The sequence below is a fragment of the Scyliorhinus canicula genome, chromosome 6, assembly GCF_902713615.1.
Source record: "Scyliorhinus canicula chromosome 6, sScyCan1.1, whole genome shotgun sequence".
Taxonomy (NCBI): domain Eukaryota; kingdom Metazoa; phylum Chordata; class Chondrichthyes; order Carcharhiniformes; family Scyliorhinidae; genus Scyliorhinus; species Scyliorhinus canicula.
In genome coordinates, this window is record NC_052151.1 from 150,237,050 (window position 1) to 150,264,281 (window position 27,232).

The following is a 27,232-nucleotide window of genomic DNA, read 5'->3' on the forward strand; positions in this document are numbered from 1 at the left end:
AGAATGAAATAGAACAAATTACATCCCAAACCAAAATAGATCACACTACTTACTGGTGGAAGCCATTCTCATCCAAGTTCGAATTGAGGGGATCAGCAGAGAGCTTTGAGACGCAATGGGGACTGTTCATGACCATGTTTGAGGAACTGTTTGTCACAGGGGAGGGCATGAAAAAGGGGGAAAACTTGCACAAACTGTGAACTGTGAGGTGCGGGGAATGTTGTTTGATTTATTTATGATTTTATACCTTTGAATGTGATGGACTAAAATCATTTGTTTTAAAAAGGAAGCCATTCTCATCTTCCCAAAAACTATCTTTGCTCACATGGACTCCACAAAATTGGTATAGTTTTGACTTCTCCCACAACCCAATAATATTTTTGATGGAATAATAGAGCTAGTCTCTCAGCGCTGCTCCATATCTCCAGTCTACCAGAAACACTTACCTTTGTTTGGCTCTTCTACCCTGAGGATCTTATTATGTGAACCAAACTCTTCATCAGGCAGGAATGACAGCCTTTTCAGCCCTGATCTGAAAAATTAATTGCATGTACTGTTCAGAAGTCCAGTAGTAAATTGCTACTCATTAGTTCAATTTTATGAAGATTGGAAATGGGGTATCAAATTTGCAATTTTAATTGCTTGCAATGCACAATAAGGTTGTTGAAGCAAGTGAAATAAGAATGGCTGAAAATTGATTACAAAAAGGATATGTACATGCATGGTCATAGAGGGCACTTATAGGATTGAGACTGATATTACTTGGTACAGTAAACAGTAAAATATGGCAATAGCTCTGAAGGGTACTATCAAATGTCAAGAGTACAAGTTGGCCTGGCCCAACCTGAGACTTTATTTCAAAATGTATGCCTCTTTGATGCTCTGACTTATCTTGTATCCTAGGTTCAGCTTTGCTTCTAAATGGAGGACCTAAAAATGCATTCAATACTATCAGTTTTCCAGATTTTAATGTTAACACCTAGTAACTGGAGCAAATAGTGTTCCATTATCAGCAGATATATCTAGTCCATTATATGATGTGATAAGAGTAGATACTGTAGAGTGAATGTGTGTCCACTAAATAAAGTTTAGTCCTCAATGGTAGGGAAACATTAATGAGGAACATGCTATCTGTTTTACTTTTTCAAATGGTATTCTCTAAATGGATTTTCACAGTAACTTAATTGCAGTGTTAACGCAAGCCTACTTGTGATAATAATAAAGATTGTTATTATTAAATGCAACTCTTGAATTTAAAATAACAGTATCGTAAAGAACTCAAGATAAGGCAGAAAGAAGGAAACTCAAGAGACTACAGTGGAGATATTGGAATCAATGACGATTATAGTCATGTACCGTTTCTGTTCTGCTACAATTTACTACTGCCTTCCCCCAACTGCTGACTCTATCATACAGATGAAAAAGTCAAACAATTAATTTTGTTTTCCTGTTTCTTAGTTATTTTCTCTTTTCAGTAAATAAAAAAGTTTAGAAGGAGCTTCCAGTCCTAGAGCTCTGCTGTAATACTTTGTTGGTAACTTTCAGAAATATTAATAAATTGAACAAACTCACCCTTCGCCTTCTAACTCTTCGGACCCAACAGGGAATGCCTGTGAAAAGGCACAGGATAATAACTTCAATATCCCTGCTTCGACCAACCAATCCACTAGTTCAGAATTATCTAACCAAAAGTCTTGATGAACTTACAACAACAAGAACTTGCATTTATATGACACCTTTAATGTAATAAAATGTCTCAAGGCATTCCACATAAACCCACATAGAGAGATATTAGGGCAGATGGTCAAAAGCTTTGTAAAAGAACAGGTTTTAAGGAGTATAATAGAAGAAAGAGAGACAGAGAGGTTTAGGGATGGAATTTGAGAGCTTAGGCTAGGCAGCTGAAGATACAGCCCCCAATGGTGGAGAAATTAAAACAGAATACCCAAAAGGCTGCAATACGAGGAGCAAAGAGATCTAAGAAGGCTGGATGAAACAATAGAGATAGGGAGGACTAAGGCACGGAGCTTTTTGAAAGCAAAGACAAGTTTCTAAAATTGAGGCTGCGGTGTGTGTTTGAAGCTCATCTCGGGGTCACATGTTACACCAAGGCTGCAAACAACCTGATAAACCTTGATCAGTTGCCAGAGAGATGGATGGAATCAATAGCTAAAGAATAGATTTTGTGGTGGGGGATCAAAGATAACTGGCAGGAGGCAGTGTGCCATTAGACTTCAATCTTCCCAATATTAGGTGGAGGGAATTTCTACTTATCCAGTATTGGATGCCTGATAAGGCGTGCAACAATTTGGAGGTGGAGGAGGGGTCGAGAAAGATGGTGGTGAGTTGGGCATCATCAGTGTGCAGTTGAAAACTAATGCTCTGTTTTCAGATGATATTGCTGAGGGATAGCATATAGGCGAGATTGATGTAGATGAACTTAGATTCATTTGAGAAGCAAACCTCATCTGCTTATAAACTCCTATAATAGATGGCATGATTTTACAGTCCCACCCGCCACAGGACTGGAAATTTCCACCCGAAGTCAACTGACCTATTGCTGGTCCACCAATATTCCATCCTATCCGTAATGATTCCCTTGGTGGGCGGGACAGGAAAACCCCTTCCAAAGTACATGGGCGCGATTCTCCGACCCCACGCCGGGTGGGAGAATCGCAGGAGTGCCGGGCGAATCACGCCACGCCGCCCTGGCACCCCCACGCGATTCTCCCACCCCCCCCAAAATGGCGTGTTGCGTTTTGCGACAGGCTGCTCGGAGAATCGCCGCTCCGGTCGAGCAGCGATTCTCCGGCCCGAATGGGCCGAGCGGCCTGCCGAATCCGACCAGTTCACGCCGGCGCCAACCACACCTGGTCGCTGCCGGCATGAACATCACGCGACCGCTGCGTGTGGGGCCTGTGGGGGGCGGAGGGAGGATCGAGCACCAGGGGCGTGCTCACTGATCGTCGGGCTGGCGTCTCTGAAAGACGCACTCTTTTTCCTCCGTCGCCCTGCAAGATCAATCCGCCATGTCTTGTGGGGCAGCGGAGGGGAAGACGGCAACCGCGCATGCGCAGGTGACGTCATTTAGGCGCCGCCGGCCGCGTCATTCAGGCCTCGCCGCTTTGACGCAAGCGTCAAGGCCCGGCGCGCGAGATTGACGCGCTGCCGCTCCTAGCCCCCGGGGGGGTGGTGGGGGGGTGGGGGGGGGGGGGAGAATAGGGGGCGAGAAGCGGTCTCTGACGCCAGAGTGAAACACTCTGGGTTTCACTCCAGTGTTGGCACTTTGTCTCCCTTTGGGAGAATTTCGCCCATAATTTCTGTAGCTCTGGAGGAGGCAGATTTTTTTATTGTGTGTTTGAAAATAAAGAGTACAGTATCTAGTAAAATCACAAATCCAACAACATCAATTAAGTATTAATTGTGAATAATTTTAAAATGCAAAATATATAATGTGATGGCCACTTATGTCCAACTCTTCTGAAAAACATTGCTTATGCCATAACTGAAGAGGGAAATGTCAGAAGCCTATCCAGAAAAGACTGCAGCAATGTTGTCAGGTATTGCATTGTGTTACTGCGGTTCTAACAGTGGTCAGCTATGGTACAAAGTATCCATAAAAATCTATTGCAAACAAGATTATATCAAACTAAAGGGGAGACATACATGCATAGTGCGTTGCTGCACATCAGGGATGAAAAGAACTGGCTGAGTGACGAGGTCAGGGATGGATTTGAAGATAGTGGCCTCCGTCTGCTTGAAGTTGGGAATCAGCTGCATCTTTTGGTCCTGGACTGAAATTTAAAAAAAAAAAATCACAAAATTAGAAAAAAAAAGGATTGTGCAATGGACAGTGGTGTATTGCATGGGTTGGGATTTGAACTGAGCGACATGGTTGAGGTTTTTTATTTTTTTGAAAAAAAAGCCAACCAGCTGATTAAATGTTAGCTGCCTTCCATTCAGCGATCATAACTGATCATTATTCAGAAGTTGGTTGGTATAAGATGGTAACAGCACTTCTTTACAAATAATAGAACATATCTTTATGCTTGGACCATTACACATCTGAAACCTACAGCTCCACACTGGAACCCCGGCTACACCACCATTTATACTTCTACATGTGAAATATCCGATATCACCAATTATTCCACATGACGGAGAAACCAAAAGTATCAGGGACATTCTGACATAAGGTTTGTGCAGGGATTCAAATCCCCCAAAAGTGACGTCAGGTCAGGATCCTGACATTATCCTCTTCACTTCCAGGCTTCACCCAGATGGGATTGAAGGCAAGCGGGGAACTGCTGTGTAATTTGTGGGTCAGTCATTAAAATATTTTTATAGGTAATTAAGTTTTAAGTTCCCTGAGCAACTTGCTAGGGTCTCCAAGGTGACTGCACAGAAGGAAGAGTTTCTTTAGTGAAACTAAGAGCTCTAGCCATGACCGGATGAGAGGCTGCTGTTCACAGCACTCATTCTCAGAGTGCTTTATGCTTGACTGGTGACTGCCAACTACTTAGAAGTAACTTCACCTGTCCCGCACTTCACCCGCCTTCAGCTGTGTTTCCTTGCTGCCAGTCTTCACCACAGCATGGGAGCAGCCTAGGCAGCTCTAAATTGCACCTCTGCTGAAAGAGCAGCACCACCACTGAGAACGTGCGCACAAGAGAGCGCATGCAAGAGCACAAAAGTCAGGATTTCAAAGACTCTTGAGACAAGATCTATTTCCCAGTAGACAAATAGACACGCATTGCCTGTAGCTGTGAAGGTGCTTCTTACAGCAGGTCAGTATGGTTGTGATTGTAATGGCTTATATGGATTGGAGGGAAGTGCAACATTTGTGCTGGGCATCTGTGAGGCCAGGGTGCATGGATAATAGGATGGGCGGTAAGTACAAGTTCTGGCTGTTCAGATGTAAAGTGTTTGGTGATAGGGGAATGAGTGCAACTGCAAGTTTGCTGTTTTGAGGTGTGCTGTGTTGGAGAATGTTGAGTAAGACAGTGTGTGGGGCTTTCGCACTTGAACCTCATTGCTACTCACTTTTCCTGCCCTCAGATCCTGGATCCTCTTGATGCACTATCTCCTGGCTGGAGGTATCCCATTTCTGCTGCCAACCTCCAGGACTATTTCGACACGTGCCAGCTTGGTTGCAGAGGCTGGCCTCTTCCAGGAACCATTGTAAAAGATCATCTAATTGCATCCCCCCAGATCTCACAGCAGTCTCCAGTACAGAGTGAGAGATCTAGTGGAAGTGGTGGGTGGATGGATAAAGGGGGTTGCAGCCATCCCAGGTTTCCTGTCGCCCTGGTAACCCATTCTCAGGTCCCTTTAATTAGAAATCTTTCCTTTTGACAAATCTGGCATGTAATCATGGAGAAAGGATGCTTGTGCCTTGTTTCAGTTAAAGAGTCTTGGCAAAGACCATGGAAACTGTGACCCACTACAGTTCCCACAATTTTGGCAGGGATCATTTTTTGAAAATGTTCCCCTCTTTTTCATTGAAAAATACAGCTAATCTACAGGTCAATCTGGAAAAAGGTATTTGCAAAATTTACAAATTGTTCTTATTTGAAAAACTGATTAATGTCACTTAGAAAAATATAAAGTTATATAAACCCATAGGTTAATCTGTAACCTCAAATATCTCTGCATAATCCAACATGGGACATTTTATTTTACTCTTTACATAGCCACAGGCATTCACCTGGTTTTGCAACTTTTATATACTCGATACTCACAGGTGTTTAGATGGGAACTGCTTTCATTGGGTTTGGACTTTTTACGAGACTGTTTACGCTCCTCATCACGTATCTTTCGTTCTGCACCCTGTAAAATCAATGTCAGGCAGCAAAACAAAATTTCACTACAGCATCCAAGATTCTTTACATTGTGTCCAAATAAAAATATTGTAAGCAAATAATCTTAGTAACATGGCCACCGATATAACTCCTTGTACATAGTTTTATAGTAGCACATACCCCTCCATACAAGAGTTCAGCAACACCAGCTACTTAGCCCCAAGGAGCTGCCTTCCTTCCTCTATCTGAATTATTCGTAATAAAGTTCTGATTGGGTGTTCACTGGAAAGAACCCTCAGTATGGTACCAGTTTGTTAAAATAGCAAGCAAATAAAAGGCAGTATACCCATTGCTTATACCGTAAATAATATCCAACCTTTGCATGGAGAAATCTACCTCTCCCCTAATGAATCTGTGCAAAACAAACCAGGGGGAGAAAATTGTAATCCATGTCTTAAGAACAAGGCAGAGACACTAGTTGATGAATAATGTGCTCACTTGTTTGGAGGTCATTTTAACTTTGGGCCACTGGATAAAGTACACATTTTACACTTCTCTCAATTTTCCATTGACAAGTGGTATAATAGGTGACCAGTCAGGTATCACTGTTTTACACATTCACAAGTCAAAATTAACTGCATTATCTTTTAAATAATGCTAAATTTTCCTTTTATGAGACTGCTACCCAAAGAAGGGTGATATTTAGAAACTGGCACTGCTATTCTCTTTACATTTAGTTGCATTTATCATTCAGTTTTCAATTGTATAGGGGTGCAAATATGGTAAATTCTACTTTGATCATCACACATCGTCTACAGAGAGAAGAGGTGCCATTTTCTCTGCTACACAACACTGTGGGCAATGTACACAGCAAAGTTGTAATTTTCTATAAGTTTCCAGGCATAAATGCCCATACTGTTGCTTAACTGCCCTGATATTTTGCAATCTGCAAAACTTATTTTTTATTTTTTTTTTTTAATTTAGAGTACCCAATTCATTTTTTCCAATTAAGGAGCAATTTTAGTGTGGCCAATCCACCTAACGCGGTAGCATGGTAGTTAGCATAAATGCTTCACAGCTCCAGGGTCCCAGGTTCGATTCCCGGCTGGGTCACTGTCTGTGTGGAGTCTGCACGTCCTCCCACGTGTGTGCGTGGGTTTCCTCCGGGTGCGTGGGTTTCCCCCCACAGTCCAAAGATGTGCGGGTTAGGTGGATTGGCCATGCTAAATTGCCCATAGTGTCCTAATAGGAAGGTTAAGGGGGGGGAGTTGTTGGGTTACGGGTATAGGGTGGATGCGTGGGTTTGGGTAGGGTGATCATTGCTCGGCACAACATCGAGGGCCGAAGGGCCTGTTCTGTACTGTTCTATGTTCTATGTTCTAACCTGCACATCTTTGGGTTTCAAGGGTGAAACCCACGCAAACACGGGGGGGAATGTGCAAACTCCACACGGACAGTGACCCAGGGCCGGGATTGAACCTGGGACCTCGGTGCCGTAAGGCAACGGTGCTAACCACTGCGTCACAGTGCTGTCCCCTGCAAAACTTATTTTGTGCAAAAAGTTTTTTATAAAGATAAAAAATTGCATTTGTATCATACTTCTGACAATCTCAGGTGATCCCATATTGCAGTACAGCCAATGAGGCATTGTTTAGAAGTATAAGTGTAGTCACAGTTGTACAGGTCATGCTGATTCAGCCACCATAAGGTGCAATTTAGCAAGGTGATGAGGCAAGATGTTCCATTAAAAACTATGGAAGAGAAAGTGCCCCTCCACTTCCCCATGCAATCCCAGGTGCAAGAAGGGCCGGGAACTAAATTGTTGGCTGAACATCACGGCAAATACTTCCAATCACAAAGTATAAAATGGTGGAGGAAGTAATGTTGCTGCCTCATAAGCAATGCAATCATTCCCTTACTCCTTTTACATTAGACATTGCTTGGAATGCGCTGCCAGAGAATGTGGTGGGAGCAGGCACATCAGCAACGTTTAAGAGGCATCTGGATGGGTACACGAATCGGGAGGAAAGAGGGATTATGGACTGAGTAAGGGCAGAAGGTAGTTTTTTCAGCTAGGGCATCATAATCAGCACAGGCTTGGAAGGCCGAAGTGCTGCACTTACAAATTTATGCCTCTAGCATAAAGGTTACAACAATTTAGAACTTGGTGCCACATTGTCTGAGTTTGTGATCTATTTTTGCCAAAAATAGATAATGGAAGGACAGAATTATGCCCCTTAATCCACCAGCATACCTTGTCACAGAAGACTTTAATTTGACAATAGGCCCTGTGGATGGGTTTGTTGCTGCGGGTGTTGTAACTGTATGTATCAATCTGGATGCTCAACGGTAGTCCTTTGACTCCCTTCTGAGATGAGAAGTCGGTGCTGAGACAGTTGACTGAGATGAAAATCTGTAAGAGGAAGCAGTCACTAATTTAGTGATAAAGTGGCAAAGCGGAAAAATACTCGTTAGCGTGTGGCACTTATAATTTCAAAACCATACTGCAAAATGGAAAAAGGAGGTTAATTTTGCAAAGTTCCATTTCCAACATACAGCTTCACTAGAAGAGACTATTGATGAAGATTGCACACCATGTTCATCACCAGTGAGACTGTATTATGAGCCGTGTGCTACAAAATTGGCCCTTCAATCTCTAGATCAGATGTGCAAATCATTTTTCAGCACACTTTAATTTATGAGCTGTATGTCCCTTGGATTTAAAAATATTATCTTACAGGATGCTGGCATCACTGGCAAGGCCAGCTTTGTGTTTTTAAAATAAATTTAGAGTACCCAATTAATGTTTTCCAATTAAGGGGCAATTTAGCGTGGCCAATCCACCTAACCTGCACATTTTTGGGTTGTGGGGGCAAAACCCATGCAAACATGGGGAGACATGACAGAGAGACAGGATTGAACCTGGGACCTCAGTGCCGTGAGTCTGCAGTGCCAACCACTGCGCCACCGTGATGCCGAAGGCCCGCTTTGTTGCCCATCACTAATTGACCTTGAACTCAGTTACTTGCTAGGCCATTGCAGAGGGCAATTAAGAGTCAACTGTTGACCTGCATTTGCATGTAGGCCACACCAGGTTAGGATGGCAGATTTCCTTCCCTCAAGGACATTTGTGAGCAATCAATGAAAGTTGTCATGGTCACCACTGAGACTAGCTCTCAATTCCAGATTTATTGATCGATTTTAAATTCCAATTGTCATTGTTGAACATTGTTGTCATTGCTAATCCAGGGCATTAGCCTGGGCCTCTGGATTACGAGCCCAGTGATATTACCACAAGCCACTGTTTCCCCATTTAACTAATGATCACATTTGGTGTTTGCACTGTTTACACATTTAGAGTTTTGCCTACCACACAATTGAACAACATATGTATGAATTTCAGTGCTGATGTGATGCCAGGTATGTAGGCTGTACATTCCAATCATGGATGGATTAATTAAACATCATGTTACTTTGGTTGCTTGTAATAAGCAGAGTACACTGTACTCAACCAGTACAAACACTTGCAAAACCCAAATCAAGATATCTACTATTAGGTGTGACTCTGTGATTGGGCAACAGTTGTTAAACAATTTTGAATGCACTCGCAACCAATGTAAGATAATCAGTCAACTTCTTAACATGGTTTATTTACACTTGCTACACAGGGTCCCGTTCTCTGCAAGTAAAAAGACTATGTTCAAGCCTGGAGCCTCTCTGAAATAGAAGAGAACTTTGGCAGCCAATTGTTCCCCAATGCTTTTTCCATGCCAAGGTGTTCCATGGCAACACCTTGGCCAATCAGAGTTCCCTTGGCAACCAATCAGCACCCTTTTCTCCTTTTGAATTTGCAATCATCTGACTCTTGAAAATAACAAAATAGAACACCTTTTGTACCCCAACCCACACTTGCACTTCTCAGGAGTTCCTTTTTGCTCTACCTTCTCATAATCACTGTGTCATTTGTTGTTCCTCAGCTCAACAGAATCAACCCAGCTACCCCATCTCCTCTTTCTGTCGACTATTCTTTTTTTTTCTTTTTAAAAAATAAATTTAGAGTACCCAATTATTTTTTTTCCCAATTAAGGGGTAATTTAGCGTGGCCAATCCACCTATCCTGCACATCTTTTGGGTTGTGGGGGTGAAACCCATGCAGACACAGGGATAACGTGCAAACTCCACACGGACAGTGACCCAGAGCCGCGATTCGAACCCGGGTCCTCAGCGCCGTAGGCAGCAATGCTAACCACTGCGCCACTGTGCTGCCCCCTGTCGACCATTCTAACAAGGACATTTAGGGTTCAACTTCCTTCATCACCACTCCTCTCAACTGCAACCCCCACCCAAAGTTTCTACCTGACAACATGGAAGATTCTTCCACATCCATGGCAGCACGGTGGCACAGTGGTTAGCATTGCTGCCTACGGCGCTGAGGACCTGGGTTCGAATCCCGGCCCTGGGTCACTGTCCGTGTGGAGTTTGCACGTTCTCCCCGTGCCTGTTTGAAGGGAGCACGGTGGCACAGTGGTTAGCACTGCTGCCTACGGCGCTGAGGACCTGGGTTCGAATCCCGGCCCTGGGTCACTGTCCGTGTGGAGTTTGCACGTTCTCCCCGTGCCTGCGTGGGTTTCACCCTCACAACCCAAAGATGTGCAATTTAGGTGGATTGGCCATGCTAAATTGCCCCTTAATTGGAAAAAAAATAATTGGGTATGCTAAATTTATTATAAAAAAAGATTCTTCCACATCCAACTTGCAATGTGGACAATTACCCTGCATTTTATCTAACAAAATGGAAGATTACCCAGATACATCTGAGCCTCAAAAAGCAGAATTAATCTAACTTGGCCCATTAGTATCTCATTAACCTCTCCCCAATGAGTCATCAACAAACACAAGAGCTAAATGTCAGAGTGAAAGTTGCTTCCTGCAATATCAAGCCAGCAATTGAGCTAGTATGTTGCCAAGGAGCCCTAGCAGAGTTGGTGTCAATGGAAATTAAAGGATACAACCAGCGGCTGCAGTCATACCTGTTGCAAAGAAAAGTGGTTTTGGGTGTAAGAAGCCAATCTAGTCCCATCACTGCAGGAGTTCCACAGGAGTCCACATATTTTAAAGGTGCTCACCTACCCAACATCACTGATGGACCACCATCAAAACAAGGATTCCAGCATTTCAAGGCGAGGGCCCAGCATCAACACCTCAAAGAAACTAGGGCAATAAATGGGGGCTTGCCAGTAAGGCCAAGATCCCAAGAATGAATAATAATTTTAAAACTCCAATGTAGGGCAGTGATGGAAATGTAGCAGCTACAATCACAGTCTTCAGGTTTGTCAATGTCCATATCCTTAACTTAATATCATAGCTGTGGTACAAAGTAGGAGAAAACTAGCAGGAGAAAAACTATTACAAGTGGACAGCATGTTAGCACAGTAGTTAGCAATGTTGCTTCACAGCGTCAGGGTCCCAGATTCGATTCCCGGCTTGGGTCACTTTCTGTGTGAAGTCTACACCTTATCCCTGTGTCTGCGTGAGTTTTCACTGGGTGTTTTCCCCCACAAGTCCCGAAAGACGTTAGAGGGAGAATTCAGAATGTCCAATTCACCCGTGTACCCGAACAGGCACCGGAATGTGGCGACTAGGGGATTTTCACAGTAACTTTATTTTTATTTATTTATTTTTTTTTTTAAATTTTAGAGTACCCAATTATTTTTTCCAATTAAGGGCCAATTTAGTGTGACCAATCCACCGACTCTACACATTTTGGGTTGTGGGGGCGAAACCCACACAGACACGGGGAGAATGTGCAAACTCCACACGGACAGTGACCCTGAGCCGGGATCGAACCTGGGACCTCAGCGCCGTGAGGCAGCTGTGCTAACCACTAGGCCACCGTGCTGCCCTCACAGTAACTTTATTGAAGTGTTAATGTAAGTCTACTTGTGACAATAAAGATTATTATTCTTCTTTTTTTTTATAAATTTAGAATACCCAATTCATTTTTCCAATTAAGGGGCAATTTAGTGCGTGGCCAATCCACCTACTCTGCACATCTTTGGGTTGTGGGGGCGAAACCCATGCAAACACGGGGAGAATGTGCAAACTCCACACAGACAGTGACCCAGAGCCGGGATTCGAACCTGGGACCTCGGCGCCATGAGGCAACAGGGCTAACCCACTGCGCCACCGTGCTGCCCCAATAAAGATTATTATTAAAGGAAAAATTATCATTTAAACCAACCCCATCAAATATTCCATGCACAATTATTGCTAGCAGAGATAGTGGCATGCAAACTGAATGTAAATAGTATCAATAAAGATGGAAAAGGGGCTTCCGGTGGCGGCTATGAAGGAGTAGGTCGCACATTTGGTGGCTCACGCTAGGGTCGGAACTTTGCACCTTTCCCCCCGATTTTTTGCCGGATCTGAAGTGGAAACTTGATGTTAAATGCCATTGTGAAGAGGAATCCGACATCAGTGCATGGAGAAGCGGACCAGGAGTGCTCGCAAAGGAAGAAATAGGCGAACGGAGAAGGCTTAGACCGAGGCTGCAACGGGAAAAATCATGGCGGAGGACCAAAGTTCTGGCCTGTGCGCCCTGTCGACCTTGAAGGTGGACAGGGTGCACAGAGCGCTAGCGAGGAAGCCGCCGGGGGGGGGGGGGGGGGGGGGTGCCTGCGAAAGCAATTCCACAGGTACCTGGACAAGCAGTGCATTCTACGGTGGGCCTGGCAAATGCGGAGCTGTAAATGGGAGAACAGTGTCCTGCGTATATATCAGGATCTGAGCACGGACGTGGCCAGGAGAAGAGCAGGTTTCAACCAGATAAAATAGGCCCTTTTTAAGAAGAATATAAAGTTTGGACTACTGCACCCGGCCCATCTTTGGGTTATGCACGAAGAGCAACATTACTACTTTGAGTCGTCTGAGGAAGCGATGGACTTCGTGAGAAAGAAAGGGCTGGTATCGGACTGAGGTGTTTGGACTGAACTTTGCTGCACTGTTCATGTGGGGTTTTTTCTCTCTTTTCAGTTAATTTTTTTTTTAAAAAGAAAAGTTTTTGTCTTTGGATGTTACTTGTAATGCCTTTTGTATTGAGTTGGGGTCTGCAGACAAACTGCTCAAGTTAAAATGTGTATTTGCACTAATGGGGGATGGAAGTGTGAATGTTAGATGTTTGATCTTCTTTTTGATTTTCTTTGTGTGTTTCTTTTGGGTAATTGGGTTAGGATTGTTTATATTTGCATATGTGTGTCCGAGGCGGGGGGGGGGGGATATTGGTGGGAAAATGTCTGGTGCCATGGGCGGGGGCCACCAAGCTAGCTGGGCGGGCTAGCTCACGGAAGCGCAGTTGGGGGTGAGCAGATGGTATGCTTACTGGAGGGGGTTGTGTGTATGGTGCTGTTACTAGGGGGAGAAGAGCGGGGGGAAATGTTCTGCTGAGAGGGAAGGACTTTTGCTGTGGGACAATAGGGGGGTTGGAGACGGAGGCTTCCTGGGGTCGGGCCTGCAGATGGGTGGGGCGCAGGCTGGAGACTGGCCCAAGAAAGGTGATGGCTGATCGGCAGGGGAGGGGGCGGAGATGAGAAGCCCCCCAACCAGGCTGATCACATGGAATGTAAGAGGGCTAAATGGGCCGGTTAAGAGGGCACGCGTGCTCGCGCATTTGAGGGGACCGAAGGCAGACGTGGCAATGTTGCAGGAGACTCACCTTAAAGTAACTGACCCGGTCAGACTAAGGAAGGGATGGGTTGGGCAGGTTTTCCACTCGGGGCTGGACTCGAAGGCCGGAGTGGTCGCGATCCTGATTAATATGCGAGTGTCATTCGAAGATGGAAGAATAGTGGCCTGCATGGGGGGTCGATACATAATGGTCAATGGAAAGCTGGAGGGGCTGCCGGTGGTAGTTGTGAATGTATACGCACCGAATTGGGATGATGTGAAGTTCATAAGGAGGAGGTTGGGGAAGATCCCGGACCTGGATTCGCATAAGCTGGTTATGGAGGGGGGGGGGGGGGGGGGGGGGGGGGGGAGAAGAGGACGACAGTCATTAACCCAGGGCTAGACCTATCTAGCTCAAGGACGGGCAGGGTTCCAGCAATGGCAAAGGAGCTAAAGGGTTTTATGGAGCAGATGGGGGGTGGACCCATGGAGATTTGGGCGGCCGAGAGTGAAGGATTTTTCCTTCTACTTGCACGTGCATAAAGTGTACTCCCGGATTGACTTTTTTTATCCGTGGCAGGGCTCTACTGACGAGGGTAGTGGTGTAGCCATCTGAGATTGCCACCTGCAAAGGACCATGGGAATTGTGGCCAACCCATGACTCAGACAGATACAGAGCTTCTATGTATTTGAAACGCAGGTAGCTAGACCTGATCGAAACCCCCGCTCGTTTGCATTTTAATGGCCCATTTCCCCAGAACAATAGGACTGCACTCAAAAAACCAATAGACACAGACTGATCGGCGCCATTCCCTTTACTCAGAGAGCCTAACCGCCAAGGTGAATGACCGCTAAGGATCCGCCCAGCCACCAAGGCACCCTCCCCTTTATTGGCCAAAATCGAAGGCAGTGATCAAAGCCTGTCGAATTATTGGGTCCAAGATTAAGGACCGCCCCAAAGAGCGTGAAATCCCAGAGGGATAAAAGGGGACACAGCCATGTGTTCTGTCTCTTTTGGGCCCGGCCTGTGCCAGCCTCTTTAGGATCCAGCCTGTGCCAGCCCAACTGCAGCATAACGACCAGACAGCCAAATTCAAGACCAACGATCGCTACCTGACGGATGAGACAGAGCCACTTCTTCAAACCAGCCACATGAGATCAAGATAAAGGCCTTATCCACTTGCACAATGCCGGTCATCCTGAAGTTAAGTATAGGTTATTGTAGCTGATAGGTGTAGTTTAACTTGTAGTATATTGTGCTTGCATGTCAAAGTAACCCTTGTGTGTAAATAAACCATCTTTGAACTTTAACTGACTAACTGGTTGTGTGGTCATTTGACCGATATGTGGAAAGCCTTGTGGTTCAGTAAGAGAAATAGAAACACCCACAGTATTGGCGACGCTGTTGGGACATAACATCATATCATAACAAGAGCCTCAGTATCATATTGCTGACTCTAAAGAGCAACATTATTGGTGACGCTGGTGGGATAGTATTCCATTAAATTGGCAACAGTGGACTGCCAGGGTGGAAACCTGATTCAAACACCAAGCTCTAGGAATGATCAACATGAATTTGGGAGACAACAGCATAGAGCAAAAAGGCAGGTTGGAGATGAGTAAATAGCAACTGAGGACGAAAGGATAAAGATGTGAGAGTCCCTCAACCTACAACAACTGGACCAACTGCCTTTATACCAGAGAAAGAGATTGCCCAAGATAATCCTGTCGATGGCCATGCCAACTTGCTATTTCTGGAAGAATACTCCACCACAGGACGCCTTGACAACGTCACACGAATCATGGGGTTACACCCTCAATATTTAGAATCGTTTCTCCGGACCCAGTATTACATACTGCGCATGGATGGACCACTCCCCATTGAATACAGGCATTACTTGGCAATAATGGCTGCTGCCAGGCACCAGTGCTCCCATCTGGTAAACACTCACGTAAATGAGTTATTGCAGGTGGGTGGAGATGGGGAGTGCCTAAATGGCTTGGAGTATGTCCCACAGAAACTGAAAAACATCAATGAAGTCAACAAAATCCTTGCACACAGACCCTGGCTGATCACCAAGGAACACATCAAGAAATTGCTTAAAACTGGGGAGAACAGCTGGTCCCTCGCAGAGTTGGTACATGCAGTGGTCCTGTTGGCACATTATCATGCATTGGCAAGCTTTGTCTTTGGAAGTGGCATTAATCCAGAGATGGACCAAGACAGAACAGCAGCCATCAGCAATTTCTGTCTTTGCGATGCCAGTAACGAGAGCAACGTGGAAGATGTCATATTTATGTGCAGCAGTCCTGGGACTTCAGATCCGGTCAGTGAGTTGGAGGCTCTTATGGAGAGAATGAAAAGACTTCAAGAGGAGAATGAAGAGGCAGAAGCGTCACAAGAAGAGATGGCAACTCGTTTTGAAAAAGAGAAGAAAGAGAGCCTTTTGGTAGCCACTGGAGCTTATGAAGATGAGTTGATCCCAACCTCTTACACCTCACGATATGTAGACGACCCAAGCTTTGGGTATAAGGATTTTGCCAGACGAGGAGATGATCACCTTCCTACATTCAGAGCACAGGACTACTCCTGGGAGGACCATGGTTTTTCTCTTGTTAACCGGCTTTATTCTGATATTGGCCAACTGCTGGATGAAAAGTTTCATATGGTCCGCCATCTAACGTACAACACTATGGCTATACATGAAGATGTCGACACAACCATGTTAAGAAGAGCTATATGGAACTATGTTCATTGCATGTTTGGCATAAGGTATGATGATTATGATTATGGTGAAGTCAATCAATTATTAGAACGAAGCATGAAGGTTTATATCAAGACTGTGACCTGCTACCCTGAAAGAACTACGAAACGCATGTATGATAGCTATTGGCGACAATTCAAACACTCTGAAAAGATCCATGTTAATTTGCTGTTGATGGAGGCACATATGCAAGCAGAACTCCTGTATGCTCTGCGTGCTATAACTCAATACATGACTTGAAATTGAAGATGTTTTGTTCAAGAACTTTGCTTACAATGGAAGATGAACGAGTGCTGAATCCGAATTATCAGGATTGTGATAATGAACACGCTCTAGGATTATCCTAAACCTTAGCTATTATGTGCAATTTATACTGTAGAATAATAGAAATGTTCCTACGTTTAACACTGAAAAGTACTAGCATAACTGATCACTCACCAAATTCAAAGACCCTTGTTAATGGATTTGCCTGTGCTATTGTTCTCAGTTACAGTCAGTTGTAATGTGAAGTGGTTTGTGAGAGATGGTGGTGAAAGAGGACCGTGGTAACTGTCAAAATGTGAATTGAATCATAACACAAACATTTCAAAGGTATTGTTTTAAATCTGGCATGGATGGGTTTTCTCCCCTTCCTGGTGAGTTGTTTTCTCATTTGCATTACAGTTGAATTCAATTTGCACATCTGCCTTTATAAGCTAAAAAGATAGATACAATAAATGTATTGTGTGCGTGTGATCTACAAAAAAAAAAAAATTGGCAACAGTGGACACGAGTACTCAGTGATCACGATATTGGATCATGCCTCACACTGGGTTGGCCTACAGGTGAGCAAGGAGAGTAGCCAGCGCCCACACTGGAAGCTGGACATGGGACTTTTAGTGGATCAGGAGGTGTGTGGGCAGCTAGCAAAACGTATCCAGAACTATCTGGAAGTCAACGATACGGGGGAAGTTTCGGCTGCGGTGGTCTGGGAGGCGCTGAAGGCGGTGATTAGAGGGGAGCTGATATTGTTATGGGCCCACAGGGAGAAGGCAGACAGAGCAGAGACGGACCGACTGATAAAACGAAATACTACAGGTCGACAGGAGGTATGCGGAGACCCCAGAGGCAGGGCTTCTAGGAACGACGGAGGCTACAGGCAGAGTTTGGCTTGTTAACTAGGGAAGGCGGTAGAGCAGCTGAGGAAGGCGAGGGGGGCGATCTAGGAATATGGGGGGGGGGGGGGGGGGGAAGGCCAGTAGAATGCTTGCGCAGCAGATCAGAAAGCGGGAGGCGGCCAGGGAGATTGGGAGAGTAAGGGACAGAGATGGGAACCTGGTCAGACCTTCAGCTGGGGTCAATAAGGCGTTCGAGAAATGCTACAGCGGACTGTACGAGTCGGAACCCCCAGTTGGGCCGGAGGGAATGAGGCAATTCTTACGGGGGGCTGAAGTTCCTGAAGGCTGAAGAAGACTTGGTACAAAGGCTGGGGGCCCCTGATTGGGTTGGAAGAGATAGAAGATGGGCTGAAGGCTATGCAGTCGGGTAAAGCCCCGGGACTGAATGGGTACCCTGTGGAGTTTTACAAAAGATTCTCTGGGATACTGGGGCCACTGCTGATGTGGACATTCAATGAGGCAAGGGAGAGAGGGGAGGGCTGCCCCCGACGATGTCACAGGCCACTATCTCATTGATCCTGAAGTGGGATAAGGACCCGGAACTATGTGGGTCCTACAGACCGATCCCCCTACTAAATATAGACGCCAAATTGTTGGCTAACATCTTGGCCTCAAGGATCGAGGACTGCGCCCCGGACGTGATTGGGGAGGACAAGACGGGATTTGTTAAGGGGAGGCAGTTGGCGGCCAATGTAAGAAGGCTGTTGAATATTATCATGATGCCCCCAGAGGGTAGGGACGTAGAGCTAGTGGTCGCAATGGACGCAGAGAAGGCATTTGACCGAGTGGAATGGGATTATCTGTGGGAAGTATTGGGGTGTTTTGGATTTGGGCGGGGCTTCATTGACTGTATCAGGCGCCCGTGGCAAGTGTTCGGACAAACAGGCTGACATCGGGCTATTTTAGGCTGCACCGGGGAACGACTGCATAGCCTTCAGCCCATCTGCTATCTCTTCCAACCCAATCGGGGCCCCCAGCCCTTGTACCAAGTCTTCATCAGCCTTCGGGAACTTCAGCCCCCTCTCCCCGCTGTTATTCGCACTGGCCATAGAACCATTGGCAATTCTGTTGAGAGCCTCAAAGGGCTGGAAGGGATTGGTCCGGGGGGTGAAACACAGAGTCTCGCTATACGCCGAGATCTGCTCTTATATGTATTGGACCCATTGGAAGGGATGGAAGAAATTGTGAGGGTTCTGGGGGATTTTGGCTGGTTTTCAGGATATAAATTGAACATGGGAAAAAGCGAGATGTTCGCGATCCAGGCAAGGGGGCAGGAGAGGCGATTCGGGGAGCTGCCATTTAGAGTGGTAGGGGGAAGCTTCTGGTACCTAGGCATACAGATGGCGCGGGAATGGGAACGGCTACACAAGCTTAACCTGGCCCGACCAGTAGACTAAATGAAGGAGGATTTTCAGAGGTAGCTTGTGCTCCCATTGTCACTGGCTGGGAGGGTGCAGTCAGTGAAAATGATGGTTCTCCCAAGATTCCTGTTTGTGTTTCAGTGTCTCTCCATCTTTATTCCTCGGTCCTTTTTCAACAAGGTGATCTCGGGCTTTGTATGGGTGGGTAGGACCCCGTGGGTTAAAAAGGGATGTTGGAGCACAGCCGGGGGAAGGGCGGGCTGGCACTCCCGAACTTTAGTAATTCTTACTGGGCGGTGAATATAGCCATGATTAGGAAGTGGATGGGGGCGGGGGGAGGGCGCTACTCCACCAGCCCTGTAGTGACCCGGAGTGTCTCAGGGCAATGGAGGAGACATGAAATGAAATGAAATGAAAATCGCTTATTGTCACAAGTAGGCTTCAAACGAAGTTACTGTGAAAAGTCCTAGTTGCCACATTCCGGCACCTGTTCGGGGAAGCTGCTACAGGAATCGAACCGTGCTGCCAGCTTGCCTTGGTCTGCCTTCAAAGCCAGCGATTAGCCCAGTGAGCTAAACAGCCCCATGTGGGAGCAGAGGGAGCATCGGTATGGTACCCAATTTGCAATAATCACCGGTTTGCCCGACAAGGTTAGACGGAGGGTTCCGGACATGGCAGAGAGCAGGGATTGAGAGGATGGGCGATATGTTTATAGAGAAGAGCTTTCCCAGCTTGAGGGAGCTGGAGTTGAAATTTGAACGGACGGGAGTGAATGAATTTAGGTACCTTCCTACGAATGCAGGTCTCAACCTTCCCGCTCCTACCACCAAGGGGGATACAGTTTCCAGAGTGTGGGTGGGAGAAGGGAGGGTTTCGGACATTTATAAGGAGCTTATGGGGTTAGAGAAAATGCAGACGGAGGAGCAGAAACACAATGGGAAGAGGAGTTGGTGGAGAGTTGGAGGATGGTCTCTGGGCGGACGCGTTGAGTAGTCAACGCGTCCACAACATGTGACAGGCTTAGCCTGTTACAGTTTAAGGTCGTTCACCGGGCTCACATGACAGTGGCCCGGATGAGTAGGTTCTTTGGGGTAGAAGACAGGTACGAGAGGACCAGCGACCCATGCCCATATGTTCTGGACCTGCCCGAAGCTTAGGGGATTCTGGCAGGGGTTTGCAGACGTCATGTATTGAAATATGTATTGAAGTATTGAAAACAAAGGTGGCACCGAGTCCAGAGGTGGCGATTTTTGGAGTGTTGGAAGACCCGGGAATCCAGGAGGAGAAAGAGGCCTTTGCTTCCCTGGTAGCCCGGAGACGGGTATTATTAGCTTGGTGGGACACAAAGCCCCCAAAGTTAGAGGCCTGGCTATCTGACATAGCTAACTTTCTCTGTCTGGAGAAAATCAAGTTCGCCCTGAGAGTGTCAATGTTAGGGTTTGTCCGGAGGTGGCAGCCATTCGACTTTTATAGGGAGAATTAACCATCAGCAGAAGGGAGGGGGCACGTGGGGGTAGTACGTGGGGGTAGTTTAGTGTAAAATAGGAGGCTAGAAAAGGTGGGACCTGTGAAGGAGGAAATCGGCTTTGCACTATGTGTATATCTGTATGTACATTGTTTCTTCTGTTACTGTTATAAAACCATAAATACCTCAATAAAATGTTTATTAAAAAAAGATGGAAAACATCTTTAGATATAGACACCAATAGATAAAATGATCACAAGTATTATTTTACAATTTTGTGCTCCTAATTGCTTCTATTGTAGATGGAATACTGCTTCAGATAGTTCAAACCATAAAACATGTTTAGACATTTCTTTCAAAACATGGAAGACTTGTATTTCCACTTGCAGTCTGTGGTGCCCTCAGCTGGATGCTGTGCAGCAGCAACAATACCCTTTCTCCTTATTTGACAGCCCATTAGAAGTCTCCCAAATTGGGTTCTGGGACTTCAGGGTTCCTCAGACAAATTGTACAGGATGTACCAACAGCCGTTAGATCTCCCACAGCCAGATAGGTTTTTCTGTATTCTTGGTTCAACATTCCAGCTAATGATACCACAAATTTGCGATTAAATTGAAATGATTTAGGCTTCCGGTGATGAGATGTAAGTGGAGGTCGCACGTTGGGTGGCCCCCGATAGAGCTTTCGTTTTATGGCCCTTTTCACCCAGATTTTGGGGAGAATTTTACATGATTAATTGTTAGTAAAGTTGTGGTAACCAAAGGATGTCGAAATACCAGAAGAAGAATACAGGAAGAAAGGATGCAAGCAATAGTCCGTCGGCGAGCTCGGGTTCGGTGAGGAGTGCTATTGGGGGTGGGGGGAGAAGAGATGGTGGGGGCAAGCTCACCAGGTGAGACTGCACCCATTACAACAGACACGCTGGCTGAAGTGATGGCGGTTTAGTTTGAGCGGCAGTTTGCCAAGCATTTTGATAGGCATCAAAAGTAGGTGATGGCCTCGCCATTTTGGGTGGCATCTACTCACTTCTTTAAGTCCTTGGGAGTGCAGGTACCTCGGGACTAGGCCCAGTTCAAGTACATTGAATTTCATGAGTCTGGGCGGGTAGGGTCAAGCCAAACCTATTGAGATGGGACAGCCTTCCCCATCAGTGGCAGGCCGGGTGCAGGTGGTTAAGGTGAATATTGTGCCAGAGTTTTCTATTTCAGTGCATGCTGGTCTTTTTGCTGAAAACGTTCTTTATGGGGATGGAACAGCAGATCTTTTGCGTGGGCAGGTACGGTAACGAGGATTGGGAGAATGGTATTTCAGAGAGGGCGGCAGTTAAGAGGTCTGGCCCTTCCAAACCTGTTGCATTATTATTGGTGCCAAATGTGGAGAACGTACAGGACTGCAACAGGGAGTCAGACGCTTTGTAGGTGAAGATGGAAGCAGACTGTTGTAAGGGATTGGGGTTGCGGATGCTAGAAGAGATCGAGTCGCCATTTTATCTCTTGACCTTCCTGATGCGTTACCCCTAAAGCCCCAACGCACCTGTTGGGGAGTCCTCGAAACCCCCCCCCCAAAACATCCCACATCCCACGGGCCGGGCACATCCGGGCCTGATCCCTGGCAAGAGCAAAATGCTACCTTGGCAGTGCCAGGGCTGTACCCAGGTGGCATCAGCAGTGTCAGGGTGCCACCCTGACCAGAGGCCATCCACCTAGGAGCACCGATCACCTGGAAGACCCCCCCCCCCCCCTTCCCCCATGCCTTCCTGCTGGTCCCCGTCTGTGGAGACCAGTTCGGCTAGACAGCAAGGTTGATTGTTCCTGGGTGCTGGTTCAATCTCACTTGACTATGCAAGTCTGGATCCCACCCTTTATGAGCAGGATCCAGATCACGACGTCTCTTGAGATCTCATTAGATCTCACAGGCAGTAATGACCGTCAGGAATCCCAGAAAAGGCCTCTGGGGCATGACCAGTAAATCATGCCAAATATCTTTCAATCCATTGCGATGATTGGAAGACTTTAAGAATATTGGATTCTAAGTATTGGGCAGCTTTAAGGGGTAAAGGCCTGTGGGTATAGTGTTTTAAAAAGGATTCTGTTTGCTTCGAGGAAACAGAAGATAAAATTGACGAAAGTCAAACCTAGGACCTGGGTTCGATCCTGGCCCCAGGTCAATGTCTGTGTGGAGTTTGCACATTCTCCCCATGTGCCTCACCCACTCAACCCAAAGATGTGCAGGTTAGGTGTATTGGCCACACTAAATTGCCCCTTAATTCCTTAATTGGAAAAAAAATAATTGAGTACTCTAAATTTATTTATTTATTTGTAAATTGATGAAGGAATGTGTTTTTTAGTCTAGGTTAATAGAGGATGGTTTTACTGTGGAGGTCTCGAGGGAGTTAATATGCTTTTGCAATCTGTAGAGGTTATTTATTTTCCAGCCTGAGAAGATGAGGTCATTGCTGGGTGGAGCTCAGAAAGGCAGGGAGTTTGGAGAAGATTTGAGACGGAGAGGAGCTGAGTTCTGATCTGCCTGACTCGAAGTCCACAATTATTTCCAAGTAGGATAGTTAAAAAAAGAGTAATAACATTTTAAAGCAGAGCATTCTTGTCTGAAGACAAGGAAGAGGCTGAAACAGCTAGTTGAAGCCAGAGTCTGAAGAGGCTCCAACCAGAGCCAAACTGTTTTATAAAGCAAGTTGTACTCTTATGCCCTGCTAATTTTAAGATGGGTTAAGAGCTGCATGCTTCTTTTCTTCTTGTTTTTTTAGAAAATTGTATAGTTGTGTTAAGGGGTAATTGCAAGCTGTTTCTTACGGGTGTAAAGTTCAAAGTTTAATATTGTATTCATAATAAAGTTTTGTTTTAAAAATGCCAAAGCCCTATTTTTCATGCAATTGCTCCTGGGATTAATCATTCTTTCCGCACAGCCTTAAAATGAATTAAAATGTTGGGGTCCAATATCCTTGCCATTGTTGGGGTCTGGTCTGGGATCGTAAGGCCTTTAATACCTACTTTTAAAGCATATGATTCAATGTTAATATTGCTTGGTCATCTGACTATCAAAAACATTTAGAGCACAGAGAGAATATTTAAGTGTCTAAAGCAGAAATCTCATACGAAAGCAAAAACAGATCATGTAGGTTTTCACTAAAACATGTATAATTCAAAATCTAAATGTCAAGTATTTTTTAAAGAAACAGTGTGTTACAGCCCTAGAAACTCAGTTGGTGAAGGATGTTACTGGATCCAATGTTTAACACGGTCTTATATTAATTTCACAGAAAAACATTACAAGCCTCCTAACTTCATTGTTACCTCCTAACTCAACCACGCCACAGTTTAAATGAGTGTCCTCAAGTAAAACACCAATTAATGCCCTCAACCCACATATAATTAAATACAATTGATATCCAATGAACAGAATGTTCATTGTCTTTATTGTCATGGGTTGGTTTAAATGATAATAAAGTTTATTATTAAATTAAAAATTATCACAAGTAGGCTTACATTAACACTGCAATGAAGTTGCTGTGAAAATCCCCAAGTCGCCGGTGTTTGGTTGGGTACACCAAGGGAGAATTCAGAATGTCCAAATTACCTAACAGCACATCTTTCGGGACTTGTGGGAGGAAACCGGAGCACCCGGAGGAAACCCACGCAGACACGGGGAGAACGTGCAGACTCCGCACAGACAGTGACCCAAGCCAGGAATCAAACCTAGGAGCCTGGCCCTGTGAAGCACCACTTGGCTCCCATGCCGCCCATTTTATGTTGTTTTCTTAATAAGCCTTTGTCAGAGGCCATCCTGGTTTGTGTAATTTTTTAAAATTCAAGATCAACAATTGAACATGTATATAGCTCATTCAACATAGTATGATACCAGGTGCTTCACAGTGGCAAGAATGGACAGATACTGGCAGTAAGAGGAGAGCTAGAGAAGAGTAATGACAGCATAGTCAAAATGTAGGTTTTGAGGAAGAGTTTGAAAAAAAATGAGGTAACAAGGGAGAATGATTTAAGGAAACAGTTGCAGAATATGAAACCAAGGTCGTTGAAAGATCTGCCACTGAGATTGGTGTTCTAAGAGCACATGGGGCGAGAGGAGGTTGCTGAGGTGATTTTATTAAGGGGGCTGGAAACAAAGGCAAGCATTTGGAATTCATGTTTGAAAGTGGGAAGCAAATTGAGGAGAAGGGGAACAGGACATTATGGGAGCGCCACAGGATGGTTGTGGGAAAGTCAAGCCCAGATTTGACAAACGGTGAAGATTTCAGTGGCACCGGTGAGGAGGAGAGCAGAGAATGGTAAGAGTGTGAAGGAGATAAACAAAACACTTTGATAATGGAGAAAATGTGGTGGGGATTTCCTTAGGGATTTTCTGGATCAGCTCGTGCATCTTTGGCAGAAGACCAATGGAAACCCGAATACACTGTGTCAGGAGGTCATCCCCAATCTTCAAAGTTACAGTGACCAAGAGCTGACTGAACTAGTTGGGTTGACCCAGTCCCTCTGCCTCAGGACCTAAAGTTACAATTAATAGATTTAAGAACTATATTTAGTTTAAATTTGATAGAATAAAAACATAAGGATACAACTAATAGATGGAAACTGGGCTGATGTTAATAAACAAACTTGAAGCTAAGAATTTAAAGGTTAGAACATACACTGGATATCCAGATCCCATTTTTCCCATAATATTTCAGCCAACTGGAAAAAACATAAAATACAGCTAAAAATACGTATTGCAGCATTATAATTGTGATGTTACTTTGCCAAGAAAACAAGGAAATAAAAAACTCTGCTCTCTAGTACTGACCAAACATCACATTCTGGTGGGTCATACATAGCTTATTATTAACTAATTGGAAACTCACCTTCACTGAACTAAAACTGGCCTGGGCCAGCAAAAGACAGTAAAGGGAATTAATCACTGTAGAACTGCTTTTCAGTGCAGCTTTACATTGAGCACACACTAAGACCTCTGGGACTGTGACCCAAGAACAAGTTCCTTGGACTGCTGCCCCTCTGCGAAAGCATAAAAGTACTTGGAACAAAGTACCTGGAGCACATTGTGTAGGCAATCTTGCCTCCTTTGTACAACATAGACACACAGAAAACAGGAGCGGGTGAAGGCCATTTGGCCCTTGAAGCCTGTTCCACTATTCATTATGATCATGGCTGATCATCCAACTAAATATCGCTAGATGCTTAAGGCACTTATTCTCTGAAGTTTACCACTAAGGAGTGATATTTTACTGAACTGCTGCATTACATCAGCTAGAATTATCTTGGGCACAGTACACAACAAAATAGGACATGAGTGGAAATTTGTGACAGGTAAATAAAGAACAGGCATCTGGGAAAAAAATGCTACTTTTTTGTTAGACTATTCAAAAAGCTAAAACATTATGGTAATTCAAAATACTTTCACTTGCAATGAGAAAATATAAAGGGGTGAGATTCATTCAAACCCAAAGCTGCCTCTAACTGCAGATTTCTCACTTCAGCTGGCCAGCAGGGGGCACTCATGAACTGTTACACAGGAATGAGTCAAATTGTCATCGGCACAAACTCCGAGAGAGACAGTGTCATTGGGCAACCTGGCAATTGGTTCAGTGTTATTTACGCAACCAGGAGATTAATTCACTGCATTTTGAAGGGAAGAAAGAAAAACTTGGTAAGACCGGCTTGACTACTTGTTAGAAAGAAATAAAATACTATAACAGGGGGGAGAAACTGAAGCAAATTCAAAGTTATTCCTTTAGTGACTCATTGTAAATAAATTAGATGTCAGATTTAATCAGACACTGGCGTCGATTTACAATTGGATCAGCTTTGTAATCTACCAGAAAGTGACACCCCATGCACTCAACTGTTCCCACTCTTCCATTACCAGTTTGCCTTCCATCTCCCCCCCCCCCCCCCCCCCCATTATCTTGACCACTGCACAGGGCCAACAAAAAGAAAACCAAGAAATTTGATTTGATTCCTGAAACAGATAGACAAATAAGTTAAAACAACATTACTAATATAAAGTCTCCTTGTGTGTAAACAGGATGTATTTTGTTGCTCCTCACAGAATTTGTTTTTTAAGCCATTCTTTGGGCACGAGCGACATGAACAAGTCCGGCATTTATTGATCTGGTTTAGCATAGTGGGCTAAACAGCTGGCTTGCAATGCAAAACAAGGCCAGCAGCGCGGGTTCAATTCCCGTACTGGCCTCCCCGAGCAGGCGTCGGAATGTGGCGACTAGGGACTTTTCACAGTAACTTCATTGAAGCCTTCTTGTGCCAATAAGCGGTTATTATTATTATTATTATTATTATTCATTGCCCCGAGGTGGTGGGCCACCTTCTGAAACTGCTACAGCTTGTGCGGTGAAGGTAAGCACCACCCCCATGCCCCTCTTCCACATCAACTGGGTGTTGTTATTCTTGGCAGCAATTTGACAGAACGTATTGGTTTAATAGACCACCTCAGGGGGCAGTTAAAAGTCAATTACGGGATACCCTACATGCCCGCTGTAGCTCTGGCTCACCTGCTACTTGCCCCAGCAGCCATAAAGTGAATGGTATTTCAGTGCTGCACATTTGCCTGTCACAGCATGGCCCAGATTCTTCAAACCTCTGGGCATATTTGCTTTGTGGGAAGTGTATGCAAATGAGTTTAGTTTGCATCAAAATGAACAAGAGTGAGATTTTATCTCTGAGCCTGGAGCACCCAGATCTGAATATCTTTCTTTTCTTCAAATAAGGAGAGTGAAACTACAAATTCGCAAGGTGCATATCGGACAATAATTACAAAAATCTTTCCATCATTCCACCCGCACGGAATCATTACATTTCCATATTTTCTGGGGTCCAGTTTCACCATTTTTAGAACCGAGTGTTGTATGCAGCAGCGATACATAAAAACACAACATCGAGGTGCATGCTTGTAATGGAGACTCAACACAACTGCTTGTTTTTTTAATATTAAAAATACTGCCAGTGTACAGAAACCATCATTCATACACTGCTGTCCT

At 45.0% G+C, this 27,232-nt stretch overlaps 2 protein-coding genes across 2 annotated transcripts in view; one reads left to right on the forward strand and one right to left on the reverse strand.

Annotated features, from left to right (window-relative positions):
* Nucleotides 1-27,232, reverse strand: part of LOC119967569 (grainyhead-like protein 1 homolog) — a 133,915-nt gene that overhangs the window by 16,475 nt on the left and 90,208 nt on the right. Inside the window, exons 10-14 of the mRNA XM_038800273.1 lie at nt 8,056-8,214; nt 5,742-5,829; nt 3,667-3,794; nt 1,573-1,610; nt 447-532 (exon numbers count right to left, since the gene is read on the reverse strand). Of these exons, the coding sequence (XP_038656201.1) occupies nt 447-532; nt 1,573-1,610; nt 3,667-3,794; nt 5,742-5,829; nt 8,056-8,214 (499 nt within the window). The remainder of the gene's footprint in view (nt 1-446; nt 533-1,572; nt 1,611-3,666; nt 3,795-5,741; nt 5,830-8,055; nt 8,215-27,232) is intronic.
* LOC119967570 (sestrin-3-like) lies at nt 15,331-16,917 on the forward strand. The gene has a single exon (XM_038800274.1). The coding sequence runs from the start codon at nt 15,371-15,373 to the stop codon at nt 16,466-16,468; it is 1,098 nt and encodes a 365-aa protein (XP_038656202.1). The 5' UTR covers nt 15,331-15,370; the 3' UTR covers nt 16,469-16,917.

What these genes read in the sequence shown, in the direction of transcription:
- LOC119967570 (XM_038800274.1), top strand. Translation starts at nt 15,371, where the DNA reads ATGGCTGCTGCCAGGCACCAGTGCTCCCATCTGGTAAACACTCACGTA.